The sequence below is a fragment of the Acanthaster planci genome, unplaced genomic scaffold (genome assembly GCF_054643075.1).
Source record: "Acanthaster planci isolate LZ-2023a unplaced genomic scaffold, COTS_SCS Contig2, whole genome shotgun sequence".
Taxonomy (NCBI): Eukaryota; Metazoa; Echinodermata; class Asteroidea; order Valvatida; family Acanthasteridae; genus Acanthaster; species Acanthaster planci.
Window position 1 is genome coordinate 219,511 of NW_028257626.1, and position 17,638 is coordinate 237,148.

The 17,638-nt window shown below is 43.6% G+C and overlaps 2 protein-coding genes and 1 long non-coding RNA gene across 3 annotated transcripts; 1 reads left to right on the plus strand and 2 right to left on the minus strand.

Moving 5' to 3' along the window:
- Window positions 1-103: 103 nt before the first annotated feature.
- LOC110986861 (uncharacterized) lies at window positions 104-2,127 on the minus strand. The gene has a single exon (XM_022249124.2). It carries the CDS (start codon window positions 2,023-2,025, stop codon window positions 895-897), a length of 1,131 nt encoding a protein of 376 aa, XP_022104816.2. The 5' UTR covers window positions 2,026-2,127; the 3' UTR covers window positions 104-894.
- A 128-nt stretch (window positions 2,128-2,255) lies between these two features.
- LOC147795608 (uncharacterized) lies at window positions 2,256-5,929 on the plus strand. Its single transcript, XR_015423730.1, has 2 exons — window positions 2,256-2,612; window positions 5,268-5,929. It is a non-coding gene; the product is annotated as an uncharacterized LOC147795608 (long non-coding RNA).
- Window positions 3,032-16,641, minus strand: nrde2 (NRDE-2, necessary for RNA interference, domain containing). Its single transcript, XM_087131582.1, has 9 exons — window positions 16,387-16,641; window positions 13,582-14,032; window positions 11,953-12,953; window positions 11,628-11,764; window positions 10,760-10,883; window positions 8,528-10,141; window positions 8,135-8,250; window positions 6,533-6,604; window positions 3,032-5,460 (listed from the first exon to the last, which is right to left on the minus strand). The coding sequence occupies exons 1-9, from the start codon at window positions 16,499-16,501 to the stop codon at window positions 5,335-5,337; spliced, it is 3,756 nt and encodes a 1,251-aa protein (XP_086987708.1). The 5' UTR covers window positions 16,502-16,641; the 3' UTR covers window positions 3,032-5,334.
- Between the last annotated feature and the right edge of the window lie 997 nt (window positions 16,642-17,638).

The window sequence follows — 17,638 nt, forward strand, 5'->3', positions numbered from 1 at the left end:
AAAACAAACTGATCAAAGAACTTTTGGTGATGGAGTTGATATCCATTATATAGAAACGATTGCAACAAACGCACTTTTAAAATGAAATTACAAAATCAGTGGATTGTTTGCAATTCTACGAATTGGTCGTCTTGAAATTCTTCAGACTGTGTCAATGGACAACTTTATCATTCGACAACACATTATATCAATGGTGGTAATTCCTTGATTCTTTTGAGGAGTTTTGGGAGGGGGTGGCAAAAATTGAAAAACTTTCCACCTTCTTGGCCCGTAAATTTCTTTTTCAAAGTTTATCCCATTTTCAAATGAAATAAATTTCATCCTTGGAAACAATGTCCAATGATTCAAAAAGGGGACCCAGACAAGCCGTTTTTTTTTCAAAGGATTTTTCTACGTGCATTGGGGAGCATAATGTTAACCGTGCCAAGTTAAATCTGTTCAAAATTGAAGATTGTCTTACAATATAACCACGAAACCCCACACAATTGAGTTTTTGGTTCAGTTTCAGTGGCGTGAATCCGTGCGGGCGAGCAGGAGGAGACATTAGATTGGGGCGGACAAAATCATCACACTGCGGCAGGGGGCTGATAGCTGGAAATCAATTCAAGTAACGACGTTTCTATATTTCATTAATTTTATCGCTTATTGCTTTTTGTGTGTTGACAGTGCCAAGAAGTGCCAAAAAATAACACCCCTAACACCCATTGGACAAAGATTATGGTGAGGGGCTGGCTTGTTCTTGCCTAAGATCTCTACTACGAAACTCTTGTTGACTTCCAAAGTCAAATTCTACCCTTGCTAAAGCGGTATTGGAACTTTCCATTAAGCTGACTGATGGGACGTCTGAATTACTGGAGGGGGTACTTTTAGAGGGAAAAAACGACCTAGAGAAGACTAAGTGTCATCATTGTCGCTGCTGGTGTCAGACACCGAGCTGTTCGAACTTGACCCTTCAAGAAATTCCTCGAGGGTCTGTAGATTCTGTGCCATTTGGATCATAGTCTCCTCCGCGTGCTTGACGTCGAAGTCCTCACCAGCAGTCTCATTCTGACCCTCGCGGCCTTCCGAAATGGGTGTCATGGCATCTGAGGCTGCCTCTAGTGCTCTGGCGAACGACAGTGCCAGCGATCCGTGATCGACTGATCGCCTGCGGATTACTCGGGACCTGGCGGCGCCGGGACTTATCGAAGCACGACCCGAGTAGCCGCTGGGAGTCAAGGACGAACGCCGTTGAGTAGCTGGGAACTGAACAGACGGTCTTCTTGGTGAGACCAGACCGTGATCTGTTCTCGGTGAACAGAGTGCATCATCTGGAGTAGTTGCCAGTTCGCTTCTATCAGTACTATCGAGTGGTGATCCCTCATCATCGTCTTCGTCGCTACTGACGACGACATGAAGTACAGGGAAGACATTCATGTGCACGTGCTCCCCTCCTGTACCTTCCAGCTTGATCATGCCAGTTAGGTAGTCAGTCGTCACGATGGAGTGCCGGCGTGTCTCCGTCTGCACTTGGGTGGTATCTTTCTCCTCTGCCTCTGTACACCTCTGCATAAGGAGCGGGAAGAGGTCACGGTAACCCAGCGCACCCCCACTGGCGATGGTGCTGAAGGGCTTGTCGGCCCAGTCGTCGATGTCAACTGGGTACTCGATGGGGAGAATCGGTAGTCCACCGTCTGTTGGGTCCATGCAGGTGCACCTTGGGGCAAGTGGGCGACGAAGAGCCTTAAAAGTAGACGTCTCGTCCCTAAATACGGGTTGAGCGGCTGCTCTACGACAAAACTGGCACGATTGCTTCACCTCTGGGCCTTCATCTTGGCTCTCCCCCTCTGTGGATGCTCGGAGTGGTTTCTCCTCCTCAATGCGTTGACGTTGCGCCGATAGGAATTCCTCTCTCGCTGCTTCTTTTCTTCGCCTCTCCGCTCGATGTTGGATGTAATCGAGCTCCATGAAGTGCCTGGAATCAAAGAATCCGTCATTTGGCGTGTTACGTCCGGATTGAGGTGGATGCTGCACCGCTCTATTCATGATGTTCAGAATCTTACATCTGCTGCAGGTTTAGTTAGATTATTTAACCACTATATCTAATTACTCAGTCCATCAAGACAACGCACCAGCAATACATGTATAAGTGAGTTTACGTAAGTTAATCAGTTGCCATGGCCGGCGCGGTTTCCAGGATGTCAGCTTTTGTCTTTGTGACGACAGTGAATAAAAGCGCGCCTTGTATTCTGTTGCGTCTCATCCATGCACCAAACTATACTTGCGATACAAAAGATCATTTTTTTTGTACCGAGAGTGCACCTGTTTCACTGAGCGTCGAGCAGCAGTGTAAACTAGTCATTTTGAAGAGATACATTTGTTAATCATCAGGGTAACAAGTGTTAGGTCATCGGGGTGAAAGAACTAGCCGTGGCCTGAATCTGTGTACGGACAGCAATATCTGAACAGACCCCAGTTAAAACAATCCGTAAGCGCATTGGCTACGCGGGCGTTCAGTGTCCGAGTCACTCCCATCCGACGAGATATTTGCTTCCACGCACCATCTTCCCTCAAGTTGCAGACATGCTGTGACCAGGGGTGGGACCAGAGCTTTAAATGCATGGAATATACAGGTATGCTGTAATTTTGACACCATAATTCGACAATGGGCGAACACACAGTCGCCACGAGAGGTTTTTCACATGACGTAACACTACGGGCAAAGACATTTCGGGAAGCGTACTATATCTGTGGAGGCGCGTGCATTTTCGATCTTTGTTTCTACCAAAAATAGTATAATGCCGCTGGGCGGCGCTCTACTATCTTTGGTTTCTACTGGCAATTTTATGAACGCCGGAAATGTTGAGAGACTTCGAAGGCGCGCACGTTACCTCGCAGATCTGTCAAAGATAGTGTACCGAATGTGACGTCACGTGCACAATTAGTGTGTAAAGGCAATTAGCCTTTAATTAAAACTTACCAACCACAAAGTTACTACATTCAGCAATGCCAGTTCACAACTTCACATAAAAACGGAAGCAAAATCTCCAGCTCTTTGGTATGGTATTTTATTTTACATGTTAGTAGTACATTTAGCCTACTATGGAGGGGCTGTTCCCATTTCCATTCAATCCCCACATTTTATCTTGCAAAAGCATAGAAAGGGATTGTGTGTTTTGAGTCCTAAACCGCAAGAACCACAGATTAGGCAGATAAGTGCAACTTAGAATCACAGCCAACACTGACAGCAAATCTACGATTCAATATGCTTTTTTTTTTTTTGCTTTGGTGCTGGATTTCGTTATTTTGGGGAAAGGGAAATTGTGATTGAAGCATAATTCCGTTGGTAACAGATTGACTTACTGGAATGGAATTCTACCAAGTCTAGTCTATTAGATGGTAGTGACAAGAGTATGGACCTATGCTCCTGTGCCTCTTGGGGGAGGTTGGGTTGGGTTGGACGTTTCCCCTATCAACAAGATTTCTTTTGAAATTTAGATTTTGCAAGGATCAAGCAAAGCTATGCCTTGCCAGGGTAATAGATTGACACCTTTGCAACCGCCGTGTTTGAGTACATAATGTGAAATAACAAAATTCTGAAGTTGGCAAATAAAAAGAAATCGTGAATGAAATATATTTTTCAGATAAGGCCTTCCTCAGGGAATAAATATGGGCTCAGAAAACTGGACCCGATTAATGCCCGAGCCATAGATGAATGCATTACCAGTGTTCAATCGCCTATCACCACTATCCATACAGCACATATTTATTCACAAACACATTTTGAGTCAGAAAGTTATAACAACTTGAAACTTTACAAATTTCCGAGGAGTTTTTCAACAATTTTATTTCAATCTTTTAAACCCCCCTCACACCGACCTCGTTTCCATGGGTGCGATCTTGCAGCGCCATGTTGGTTCCCACCATGCCTTGCAATCTGGTGAAGGAACCACTGATCAGTGCTGATGTCTATAATCTGGTGATTATCATAATCTCTATAATTTTATCAAAGAGATCAGTAGAAGCAACGTGCACGCAGCCCATGAAGTCGAGGTTGCTCTCAAGCAAAGAGTCATAAACAATCTCCTTGCTGTATGAGGTGGCTTACATGACCATCCCACAGTGGGCCAGCCCCATAGAGCTACACTTAACAGCATTAATCATACTCTCTATAAATTTGAGGTTTTTGTGTTTTTCTAACTTTAAAGTGGGCACATAATATTTGGGCGGAAATACCCCATAACAGCATTTCATACTCGAGCTTAAACAGCAATGTAATACACATAAAGTAAATACCAAAGTAAGTTAGACCTGCATAATTATAACTTAGTTTTTGATTTGACAACTTGTAAAATGGACACGTTTGAAACCATACCCCATCCTCTTAAAATTGGACAAAGCGGAGGGGGAGGGGGTTGAGGAGCCTAAATGGGGAACTGAGGACATACAATCAAATACAACTGGTTTGTACACACTCATGCCTTGTACATATAGTTACCTGTCACAAACATTTAAGTTCTTGATTTCCCGTTTGAACAAATTTATTCCTTCAGACTCTGAATGACTTAAATGTTGACCTTCCTTTCCTACTGACACCCCAATCAGCCAATTGTGGGCACAGGAATTTGTATTTTTAACTTCTTGCTTTCCCTTAAATATGGCATGTGAAAGAGAGAATTACTTAAATTCCCACCCGTGGAATTGGAAGATGATGCCTATTCCCCCAGGGGAGTTCACTTTCAGTATCTGATCTTGATTCAGTATCACTAGCATGGGTAACTTGTGTCAGTGACAACAAATCAAAACCCAGATCTAAGTCTCACCTTCCCAAAAGGAACATCTTGAATCATCTTCAGTTTTCTTGGCACAAAAAGACTGAGAGTACGTCTACTTATTTCCCCTGGGACGGGATGCAAGTCTACCATAGGTTGCTCACCAGAAAAAAACTGTGCCAATTCATACTTGTAGGTGGACAGAGACAAGCAGGGGTGAAGCGATGAAGTGACCTTTCCAAGGCCACGACCTATGGCCAGCAGCTAGATGCAAACCTGTGACCCTCTTCTCATAAGTCATGAACCCTAACAACCAGGCCTATTCCCCATATTTCTGTATAACTGGGAGGAACTTGTCAGAACAGTCTCTCTGTAGAGTGCAGTGAAACAGAAAAAACTGGATCACAGGATCAAGTCTGCAAAACAAGCTTAATGCAGACCTGGATTCAGAACTCTTCCTGAAGAACTCTTGGAAGTCCTGCCTGATATAAAATGACATGTTCCCTCTTCCTCCAGGGCCATTTACAGGCAGAGCTTTCCCACGATGAAAAAGATTCTGACAGTCCTGGCTGACAAAGGGTCCTCAAGTCTTGATGAGGAGTTCCACTTCCTCCAGGGGGGCGCGGATGCGGAGCTCCTTCTCCATAAGAAGGTCCTGATAATCTTGCAGCTTGGAAGGAAAATATCTGACTGCATCCATGTACAGAACCTAATATTTAAAGAAAGTGTTGCCATGCAATAAAAGAGGACAATTACGAGTAGAATGCTGGAATGTACCTTCTGTATCACAAGTACCAAATTTGTCTCAGTATACAGTAGTACATACTGACAATATCTGTATCATTTTCACAATCTACTTGGGGACATTTGAGAAGGAAGTCTGTCGCTGTATCTGATATTCAGCCAAAATTGTGAAGACGGCAGAGTATCTTGAGTTACACTGTCAGATACATGTATATACCTCAAATGTAAAAATTTGGCTTCAATAGGTCTGTATAATTAGTTAGGAATTAGCTACTTGCCTTATTTGGAGAGGTAACTGCTCACATATTGCTGAAGTTAATTGTCTTTATTCACTATGGCATCAACTCTACGGTTTTTCAGACTTTTTAAAGCATATTCTTCAATAAAGCAATAAATGTGTACTTTGCCGGTCATAAATGTTAGGAATAGCCAAACTGTCTTCGGTATTTATGGATTTATTTTGAGGAGGTACATGTTCTTTGTAAAATCAGACATTACCATTGGCTGTCATTATGAATGCCAAGACACCAGCTTGGTGAACATGACATCAAAGCACTGGCCCTTTTAGTATGCTAACAGGTTTCACAGTTTGGTTATCAAACCAACAGCAATGATGGTCCAATGACTCAACAAGAGGGAAGGTCACGAAATGTTTGTCCCTTCTAGGCACTTCCTCTTGCGCCATATCTTCATATCTCTCCCATTACTAAACATTTTTGGTAAGAACTATCATGAGGATCCAATTTTTAAACAAACAAACAAACAAACAAACAAACAAACACCCCAACACCCCAACCAACCAACCAACCAACCAACCAAAAAACAAACACTCCAACACCCCAACAAACAACCCCCAACACCCCAACAAACAAACAAACAAACAAACACCCCAACAAACAAACAAACAAACAACCCCAACAAACAAACAAACAAACAAACAAACAAACACCCCAACAACCCAACACCCCAACACCCCAACAAACAAACAAACAAACACCCCAACACCCCAACAAACAAACAAACATCATTTTACCAACCTTGGCCCATGGACAGTGCTGTAAGGCATTGTAAAAAATGGATTCAGCCCGCTTCAAGTTGCCTTGCTGAACCTGAAGACAGAAACAAGTGTCAATTTCAAGATAAAACTAAAGGAAGGAGGGCATTACAATACAGACACACTAAAACTCTAAAACACCGAAAGGGTCCATGTAAAGCAAATAGTTTGCTACAACCTTTTAAAATCCACCTGTTTCAATTTACCTTATTTTAATTTTTTTTAAATGCTATTTTAACAGGTATTTGGTGCCTTTTTGGGGGGGTTTAATGGTAATACAAATTTCCGTATTTGTGATCAAAAGGGTGCTCCCCTCCTTGGAAGAAAACCTCAGTATTGCATTGATTTAAACACAAAAGATGTTAGAGTGTTTTTTATATTTACAGTCCTAAAGCACCTTTCCTTTAGTGATTGTATTGTCCTGTAAGTACATAGTAATAAGCTGGCAAGTGACCCTCTCTCAGGAATGCTTTCAATTAGCATATTTGGGGTTCACTTTTCAAACAGTGAAACAGTTAAATTGAAATGTCTTGCCTGAATGACATCACGGCAACAGCGTCCTCTGTTATCTAGAAAAGCTTGAGCAATTCTAAATGTTTAGAACAGTGCACATTATAAAGATTTTGAATACTGTTGTTGTCATACACTGAATGAAACTATAAAGCTACACAAAAAGGCATCCAAGAAAAACTCATCACGTGGACCCTTTGATGTTCTTATGCACTTGTATGTTATTGTTGACCTACCCAATCCTATCTACCCCAAATCGGACCTCCAAATCATCAAGACTGACTATTCTCCACCACTTGGGCACAAACTAACTAGCCCATCCTGACTCTGTTGCACAAACTGTTATTTTTCCAAAACGCAGATTAATAATTTACTGCTGCAACTTAACCCCTTCTCGCTGGGACGCGGATAGAGCCGCCGTAAAAATTGAGATCCTCAGCCCGCTTTTCAGCTATTATTCTCGGCCCACGCTCGAGCGAACAAGGTGAAAGACGGCAGACCCTGGCTCTTGTATATATGGTAATTGGTCTTTGTGCATAGCCCAGAAATGAAAAGACCGAATTCGCATTATAATCACCAGCTTCCCAATAGTCCCCACTTTGAAAAGAGGCAACGGGAATGTGGAAGCTTGAGTAGAGCCGCATGCCACCAAACAATCAGCCTTTTCACCGTGTAATTCAAAGCATGCAGAACACGCAGGGCCACAAACCGAGAATTTGCGGTTTGGCAGGTGGCCTTCCTGGCCAAGCGAGGCTGGAATTCTTGGACTCGGCTTTCGGAAAGAAATTCTCGTCGTCAAGGGGTTAAAACATCCCATGAGGGTTGCTGGATGGACAACAGGTGGAAAATGTCCAGTTACAAGGGCCAATACCACTGATCTACTGCATGTACCGATAGGTACGGAAATTGTCTAGAAGGGAAAAAGCAAAGTTTGCCTACCAATGATGGGCTTTTTATTTATTCAATCATTCCTTCAGTCAAACTAGTTTAGTTTTTAAATCATGGCACACAACCTGAATTACACATGATTTACGATATAAGAAGCATTCAAGTGATACGTTATTGTCTCCTTTACCTCAAACTGCATGTACATTCTCCACAACAAGACACAGTGTCGAGAACTGCGACTCTCGGATGCTCTGTCAAACAAGGCACGAATACGATTGCTTATCCCCGTCTCTGGTAACGACACTAGGGAGAAATGATAGCAAGAATGACAAAGCGCCGATCAGGAAGAGCAATATTAATTATCAACTTTACGCTGTGTTCCAAGCCTTATGAGAACCCCACCCAGAAGAACTCGTGAAAGATGATTGTTACACATGAATCGAGGGGTACCGATAAGAAACATAACACAGTGATGTGCAAATGCTGCAGGTAGTTTTCACGTTATTACCTGAAATGCAAACTTTACTAAATTTCACTAAGGAAAGCATAAGTTTGACAATAATTGGAAAGATAAACTAACCTTCAATTTGTGGAGTTAATAGGCCTTTGACTTCTGCAGCAGCAGTAGCAGCAAATATAGCCTCCTGTCGCAAAAGCTCTGCCCTGGTTGCGAATAACCATGTAGTGGGACAGCCGCTTTGTTTTGTTGCCTGATCAAAATACCGGCGGACTCGCCCGGCGATGTGGGATCGGGTCTCTGATTGGATGAATGCCTCCAACAAAGCCGGGCTGGCAGGAAACTCTAGAAGGGAGCTCTTAATGAGGTTCCTCAATGCTCCTAGAGGGCTGGGATTGCTGTAGGTGTAGAACGAGAATAGCTTGACGTGGGCCACCGTCAGTAACTCTCGGTCCACTTGTAGCTGCCGTGGACTCAAGTGGGAGCCTGTCGATCTGCCTCGCCTGAGTACTGACAGGGTGGACTCGAAGATGACTGATGCCGCCTGCATGCCCACAGTCAAGTACTGGAAGATAGCAAAGCACTTGGTCAGATGCACAATGTAGCTTCCTAAAGGTTGACACCACTCTGAGAATTCTAATGGATCAACATCTTGGCTTTCACCTCTTTCCTTTGAGTGAGAGTCCAAGGCTTGAGTTATCATCTCTTGGTAGTGTCTCCTAGCTTTCAGGATCCTCGTGGCTGACACACTCTGTCCTTGTACCTCTTGAAGAGGACTAAACAATCCATCTTCCATCACGGAAGTCAATACATGTAGTGCTTCCATATTGCTTGCATCTACCACTCCAACAGATGTGGCGGAGGCAAGGTCGTAATGGACAAACATGTCTGCAAATGAACATGCCAATTTGATGGCAGCTTGCGTGGATGCATCTGTCCGTGGCTGTCCTAGGAACAAAAGAGCTGTTTGAAGCACACGTCTGGCTTCCTCCACATTCTTGAGAGAGTGTTCCCAGTCTGCTAGGGCAGCCCAGAGGTCCAAGTTGTTGCGGTTCTCCTCCTGGCCCAGAAGCTTCTTGGCAAACCTCTTTGCCTCCTTGAGACGCTTCTTCTGTCTGTGCTTGTCGTCTATGGTAATCATTGCTCTCTGCATCTGAAAGTCTAACCTCATCAACAGAAGCTGCGTCTGCATGGGTTGGGGAAAAACCGGCGTAATTTGACTGAACACGTCCTCCACAAAGTCTTCGAAAGCCCTATTTTCAATGTTGGCATCTCTGACACCACTTGCTTTGATGCAGTCTAGGCTACTTGTCAGCTGCTCTAGGGTCCTACAATTACCAGCAACTCCCGCAAATGTAAAATTTGGTTTACTGACTGGAGGAAAAATCTGGCTTGGCTGTTCTAGATAAATCCCTGAAGTGCTGGTATCTTTACTGGGAGATTGCAACAAACAGCCAGGGACCGGGACACCGAGAAAGTCAAGGAAGTAAAGGACAAGACAACAGTGGTTCTGCCGAGCAGTGAGCTTGAAGAGAGCCTGACTGATGTCGTCAAACAGGACCATGCGCTCAGGATCCTCACAGTCTTCCTCCGTCTCACCCTTGGCTTCATCGGGACGCCAGGGAGCAAAGTGAGTGCCTTCCCTGAAAACCTCTTCACACATCCAGGCTTGCCATAGGGGTTGGTGCGATGAATACGCAACAGGGGTGGAACTCTCCTGTGAACCTTCATCAGCCTCTATGGCATTAAACATTTGACAAATGAACAGATGAACTGAAAGATGTACAGTACATCTAGCATGAGCATGTCTCCAGGCAAAACTTAAAAGCTCTTTTGTTTGATTTACTTCCAGCACTCTATATACTAGCAAACTGTACAGAGAAGATGTCATCCATTAATCTAAAGAGAGTTGGAGAAGAGTAGAATCGGCCTCCTTGAACTTTTTTCTGATATCTGTCTCCATAGATTTTTCTTGGGTCCTATCAAGTCTGCATGCTTTATAAGAGTGTGCTCCTGACAAGTCTAGTTTTTGCCACAGGGTGCCCCGAAATGAACATATCTTTGTCAACTACACACAGAAAACATCCACAAATAACATGGGCCAGTTTTGTGGGCCTACATGTAGACTGTACTTCAGGAAGTACTGTATAGGAAATTTTTGTATCAAACCATAATAAAGGGGGTACCAATTACCAGAAGTATGCATTCCACAATTTATGGCTGGTAACCTTGGTTTTGCAATAAGCAAATATTTCCTACGCTTAGCAATTTCTGAACTTCTAGCTTGCTGGCTGTGCCTACTGGACTATCTGGCCCCTGACAAGGCATCCTACAACCAATAACAGTCGGGCTCACCAGGGACTCTCACTTCTTCCCAGCCTCCCATTTCCTTCTTCAGCATCCAGCTAGCCCAGCCTCTGGCCCCTCTCTCTCCAAACCGGGGCTCGGCGCTGTCCCAAAATGTCTCCAGAAATGCAACCTGAACATGAAATTTGGTGAGGTATACCATGTGCTTAACAGTGACTGGACTAATGGCAGGTGGTGGGTGAAGGTAGTTCATATACTTCTTAAACAGGTTTTCGCTGAGTCATATGAGGCAGCATTTATACAGCAAGTATAAAAATGCCTTTGACATTTCTGATGATTTGGTGAATCCTGCCCAAATACAATCAAAACAAAAAAATTGAACAGACCAAATGCCCGCAACATTTAGAGAAGAAAAATGCACTTGACGCAGCAACCAAATCTGTCCAATCCCTGAAATGTTCATATTACAATGAGCAAAGAAGTTTTACTGGGATAGGTCTGAAGCTTTGATCTCTAACATTGTACAGTGCTCTAATGTACCAACTGATATACTCAGTCAATCGTGTCAGTCTCTGTTAAACAAAAAGAATAATTACAAAAGTATTACAAAAACAGAAGTACAAATTGGCAAATAAATAGGCTAATGGCTTCGGCTTAATCCAGGAAATGGTTAAGGTTTATAATTTAAAACATATTTTACAGTTAATGTTTGTTTATTTTCTTATTTTAAAACTTATTTCACACGAACCAATCCATTAGCCATTCTCAATCAACGTCAGGTAGAGGGTATTGATTTTCACAAGAAAATTGGGGTTTTCAACATCGGACACTTGAAAAATGAAAAGATTCACTGGACTGTAAGCATAACCAGCTGAAGAGTTAATGTGAATTCATGTACTTGTGACTGTTGTATTACCTGGCCCTGCAGGTGCACATCTTGTTGAAACTGAGGGGGACAAAAGCAATTGAGCTCAATCATGGCCTGAAAAGCGGCCACTGCCTTCTCTGTGTGGCCTGCCTGCCGCCAGAAATGGCATAAGCTGACAAACAAATCTGCGGACGAAAACAAAAGAATCAAGAAAATGAAGTTTTAGCAGGATGTGTACAACCCAATACAAAATGCCCAAGAGCTCGAACTGGTTGAAAGTCAATTTCTGACAACTTGTAACACTGGCTCGAATGAGTATGGCTGACAATGAGCTGGGGTGTGTTTTGGCTGTGAAGACTTTCCAATTTCTCACCGAGTAAATGGCTCTCTAAGTCTACAGCCTCAACACCATCCAGATCTGCCTGTCTGGCGACCAAAGTCTGGAAGCACTTCCCATAGAGTCCTGCCACCTTAGAGATGGAGAAACTAGAGAAGGAGGACTGCTTGAAGAGGAGGTACTCTCTCCAGAGAGCAATGTCATCTGGGTTGGACTTCAGGAGCTTTTCCCACTGTCTTGTCTGCTCTGATCCATCCAAGAATTCTTTACCAATCTCCAGCTGTTCGAGTTGCAGCGGGACACTGTTGGGGTTGCGCAGGAGAGCTTTGTCGAGAATGGCCAGCTTCTTTTCGGCAATCAGCTTGGCCCTCCTTTTCCGGTTGCCTTGCTTTGCGGTGCTTGCATTGTCATGGCAGCCAGCAGACAACTGCCTGTCGTAATCGGCATTGTCCTGGAAATGGACAAACTCCAGCCACTTGGGAATGTCATGAGGGTCCTCATGTAGGTGACGGTTGTATGACGCCACAGTCTTTGTGAAAGCCGAGTGGCCAGCAATGGTAGGTGCTGACTGTTGATAGGGTTTTCCAAGATTTGAGCAGCCCGACTCCAGAGTGGATCCAAGGTACGCTTGGGTGGAAGGATCGTAAATCCTGAGAGGGTCGAAGTCAAGCCTGGGTGGGCTTGGACGGTCTATGGGGATGTAGGAATCAGTACTCTGTGTTGGATTTGTCCTTTGTTGAAATGTTTGTGCCTGACTGACCTCGGTACTTCCTACATGTACTTCCACATTATCATCCACTAAATCAACAAGATCCCGTGTGAAATATCTGAAGGTGTTTGACTCTGCCTTGTGTTTCTTCTTAGCTTTGGTAGCACTCTTCCAAGTCACTGACTGACGCTGTGTATCCAATCCAAGGCATGACTGTCCGACGCGATGGTAAGCAACAATGTCAGTGAAATGAAGGCTGTTGAAGCACAGATTGCTCCTGTCTGCTTTCACATCAATGAAGAAACCCTCAGCTACACTAGCTGTCTTCCTGTTCAAGAAATTGAGAATAGAAATGATTTCTTTCTAATTGTTTGGCTGGGGTAATAGCCAACATGAGTATGAATGACAGAAAGCCTTTCCTGGATGGAAACATACATTGAACATGTAACCCATGTGCTTCCAGGTCCATGTACATGCAGTGCAAAGAATACGTGAATGAGGTCATTTATAATGAGCACAGTAAATTTGTCCATTCGTTTTTTCAAACAGAGTCTCTCTTTTTCTGAGAAAGACAAATTTTGACTCTGTTGCTGATGCGTACTTAAGCTATTACTTAAAGTTTTTTTTTGATTCTTTAATCTAGTTTTTTTCAAAAGTATCTGAGAGCAACTCTGGTCTCTCTCTTAACCAGCAGCATAAAGGCTATCTAAATTCAAATAACTGACGATATTTCATTTGATTATACAAACTCCCCAAAGGAATAGAAACAACAAATTAAGCAAGTTTGTGAAATGGTCTAACTTGTTAAGTCTCAGGACAGGGGTCCCCTAGTTGAAGGAAGAGGATGGGAGTCCAACTATTCATTTGGTCCTAGTGAGTGCAGTCACATGACTCAATGAGTACAAAATCGGAACAAAACAGCATCTCTGAGAAATGACAGTGGGAATGGGATCTACCTCTCCAATTTCATGGAATCTCTCTGAGAGGGGCTTTCATCACTGGAGTCACTTGAATCATGTTCCTTCCTTCTGTTTCTCTTGTGTTTTCTCTTCTTGTCTCTGTGATGTCTGTCATGATGATGTCTTTTCCTCTGATGTCTGTGACCAGGCTCTGCTTCGTGGTCTCGCTTGTGTTTGCGCTTCCTGCTTTGCTTGGCGCCAACCAGTGGTGAAGACTCAAAGCGTTCACTTTCTTTCAGATGTTTCAAGCTCGAGTTTGATTCTTCTACACCGGTTCTTCCAGAATCATGGTCGGAGTTGGAGCTCTCTGATGTCTCGCGATGATGAGGGAGAGTTTTGGAACATTCTTGGAGTCTGTCCCCTGCTGTTCTCAGGTGTTGCCTGGCGATCGCGACTGCATCATCGCTCCGGAAGCTTTTATTGGTCAGCCAATGTAGACTTTCATTCTCTGAAAAAAGAGGGATATTAGTATTGTTTACTTGAAGATGTGTTGTAATTTTAAGCACTGTTACCTTTACAAACCTTCTAGAAGCTGGTGACAAAATGGGATGCACATTTCAGCTACAGTTTCATCTTGATGCACAAAATACCCCTGTGGCACAACTTCCTGAAAAAATGTGACCACAATCAAGCCTCATTTTACCCTTCTTCTACTGTTGTAAGGCCAGTTTAAACTTGAACCCATTGGCGGGCTTATCATCAAGTTGCAAACTTTAATTAACCCCTAACCCTTTCCATCCTGGCTCCATTCTTCCCTGCTGTCCCCCCGACCCCCTAATCTTACAGGTGGGGATTGTCTTCAGAGGGCATGGATGAACTGGTACGGATAGGCTTTTACTATTTTTCAAGCATGTAAACTGAATATGAGCAGTGACTGCTGGGGGGCTTCCATGGTAGCACTGCCTTTGCGAGGTCATATTTTGGACTTAATTTCCTTGAAAAACATTCTTCAAAGTAAAGCAAAGAAAAGACGGGAAAGAATTCCACACAAGGATACCAGCCAAAGCAAATAGAACTTTGGGTTTTCTACGTCGCAACTTGTACTCATGCTCAAAAAATATCAAGGACATGGCTAAAGACACTTGTACGACCAATACTCGACTACTGCTCTTCCATATGGGACACACACAAAACTTCTCATCAACAAGACTGAAGCAGTCCAAAATAAAGCAGCCCGCTTCATCACAGGCTCATACAGCAGAAGGAGCAATGTCACTGCCATAAAACAGGAACTCCAGAGGGAGGACCTAGCTACAAGATGAAAAGTAGCTAGGTTCATCAACTTCCACCAAGCATTAGGGGGTCACCTTGCCGTTCCAGTGAGAAACCCCGGGATCCGTCCAACGATCTGCCAGAAATACTTCACCAACCACAAATAATTTCATATTGATTGCAGCAACCAAGAACTGCTACAAATGCTCTTTTCTTCAACGCATGCTAGTGGACTGGAACTCTTTGCTCAAAGAGATCACAACAATCCCGGACAAAAAGAGTTTCTAAACTGCCCTCAACACTTCAATATCACCCGAAAGAAGAAGCAGCAAAATAAGTAACTATTTCACAGATCCATGCACACAACCAATCCTGCCTGTGTGACCCCTGAAAAGGGGTGTTGGTGTAGTATATATCAAGACAAGACAAAGGATTACATCTGAAAACGGTACTCTTCCCACAGGTATTCACCTATCGATTTCTGTGTGGGGAACATTACCTTACAGTCGGGAACCATCATAAAAAGCCGGCGACCAGAGCGTATACAAGTGCAGTTCGTTCCCAGGGTGTCGAGCAGTACGCACATTGCTGTTATGTATGTTACAACTTCCACAAAAGTGAGGATGCATGAATAAATAGAAACAGTAAGTTGAAACGTCGTCCACATTTATTATAAACCACTTAAAAGCATGTGCAGTGGGATTTTAACCACTACAATAATTATTTTCAAGTGAAAAAGCTTGTTTTCACCAGCATAATTCAAATAAATTTCTCAGGCAAGAAGATGACAGTGTCTACACCCAAATGTGGGGTCCGATGTCTGCCGCACTCACAGTTTTGGGGGCAGACAGTGTCCACAAGCGGCCGCCTAATTTTTTTTCTGGAAGGGTTAGGAGCAATTATTATATATAAGCCTGGTTAACTGCAAGCTCGATTAAATTAAAGGAAAGAAACTTCGACGGTAAATGTCGAGCTTTACTTTCCTATTATAAAAACATCCTCTAACCAACTAATTCTCTCCCCCTAAAAAAATCATAACTGCATTAACAATGACTCAAATTCGCACCTCACCGCTAATGAGTCCAGTGCTCTTCTATATGAGGTACCGTGCAACTCGGGAGAGAAAGTAATTTTGTTGTATTTTATACTTAAAAGTTTGTCCGCGCACCACGCCATTTATAACGAATGCCCTCAACATTCCTATGAAATATACGCACGTGCAAAGGTGCAGATACGTACGTTTTATAATTACCTCTAACCTAACCTACTCCTAAATGCCACCATTCTTATTCATCATTGAGTCTCACGCGAAGCCATGGGCCGCATGCAAGCATCACTTTTTAATGCGCTTACACATGTATACTTTTCAAGCTGGGGAAACTATGCGTAACACAGTTCCTACATGTCATAGAGCCCTCTGTTTGATAAAACCACACCATGGGCATGATGGGTACGGTTCAGGCACCCATTAATCTGTGTTTTCAGGGATTTATAAGTTGAGGGGCTTGTGGGGTCGAGGAGGTTTTAGAACGACCCTCCCACACGGGCTTATCGATACAAATACCGGGATTTAACATTGCAACAGCCCACCTTGTTGTTCTGCATGTTCTTGCTGTAGGCCTACTGTGCCAGCATTCGGCTTGATGACCCCTTCACTTCTTACTGATTCAGCACTTGGAAACAACGATGTCGACCGATTCGACATTGCTAGCTACACAGACAAGCATACTACCTGAAACTGGTCAAAAGTGATCAAATCTAGAGCCAGGGGAATTTCATTTGAGAAACTTCACAGCAGACGACATGAACGTGACACTGGAACCAGGCTCATGATCGCGAATTATTTTCATGTCCTTGAGATTTTCAATAGCGCCCTCAATTTTTCTCTGTCTTGAATTCTCGACACCGGCATCGCAGAAAAACCAAACAGCCCCACCCCTACACTTTGCAAACACACTCAGTAAACTTCTGTTGTGCATTTGAACATGCTGAAAGGCTTCACACTTCCTTTTCCATCTACGGCCTATACACAGGACCTGTATAGTTTTTTGTGCATTCTAAGGTGGGTCAAGAATCTCGGGAGAGCTCAGATTTGCGAATTTCTATATTTTTATTATTATCAGTAACTTCTGGTATTAAATGACTGCAGCGGGATGTAATCTTCTATAGTTGCCGGAGCAACCAAGGATTCCGCAACCTTGTCCCATGCATTTTGCAAGCCTGAGGAAACCAGTTGTGTAGACTGAGAGGAGCAATGAGAAGTTGCGTTTGTAGGAGTGGGAATAAACACCTCAGAGGAATATTCTGGGTAAAACCGACGGACTCGGGTACGGGCTGAAATCCCAATCCATATCTGAGCGCTGGGATTCAAACCCCGACTGCAGAGTGCTGGTGGAGGTAGAGGTCGAACGCAAGGAAACACTACACCAACCTGACGTCCGATACTTGCATTCTCTTATGGGTGAAACTAAATTTGGGGGTCTTCACACGCTGGGAAAGAAAGGGAAGTGGAGTCACTCACTTTCTCTGTACATTTTTTCATACTTCCCCCAAAAAGCAACCCCGGTTGATTGTTGATTGTGTGTGTCGGAGGGGGGCATGGTCTCATTTACATCCCCCCCTTATGCCAAGGTACCAAGAGGTTATTTTGAAGATTTCAGGATGCAATTTGACATTGCCCAACACATTCATACCGCTCAGTCAAGAAAAGTAACCACTGGGCAGGAATAAGTACAAGAAAACCGAACCAGAAAACCAGGAGGGTAAACGAAATATGATAAAATATTGCATGCACGAGACTTGGGTGGATTGCTAGAGCAACTAGTATTTGCTTTGAATCATC

Bases quoted from the DNA above. Each gene is read 5' to 3' on its own strand.
- nrde2 (XM_087131582.1), bottom strand. From the start codon at position 16,501: ATGTCGAATCGGTCGACATCGTTGTTTCCAAGTGCTGAATCAGTAAGA. The intron at 10,142-10,759 runs GTGAGCCCGACT...TTAATGCCATAG, and splicing joins GGAAGAAGTGAGAGTCCCTG to AGGCTGATGAAGGTTCACAG. The intron at 6,605-8,134 runs GTAAAGGAGACA...TTCTGTCTTCAG, and splicing joins GAATGTACATGCAGTTTGAG to GTTCAGCAAGGCAACTTGAA.
- LOC110986861 (XM_022249124.2), bottom strand. From the start codon at position 2,025: ATGAATAGAGCGGTGCAGCATCCACCTCAATCCGGACGTAACACGCCA.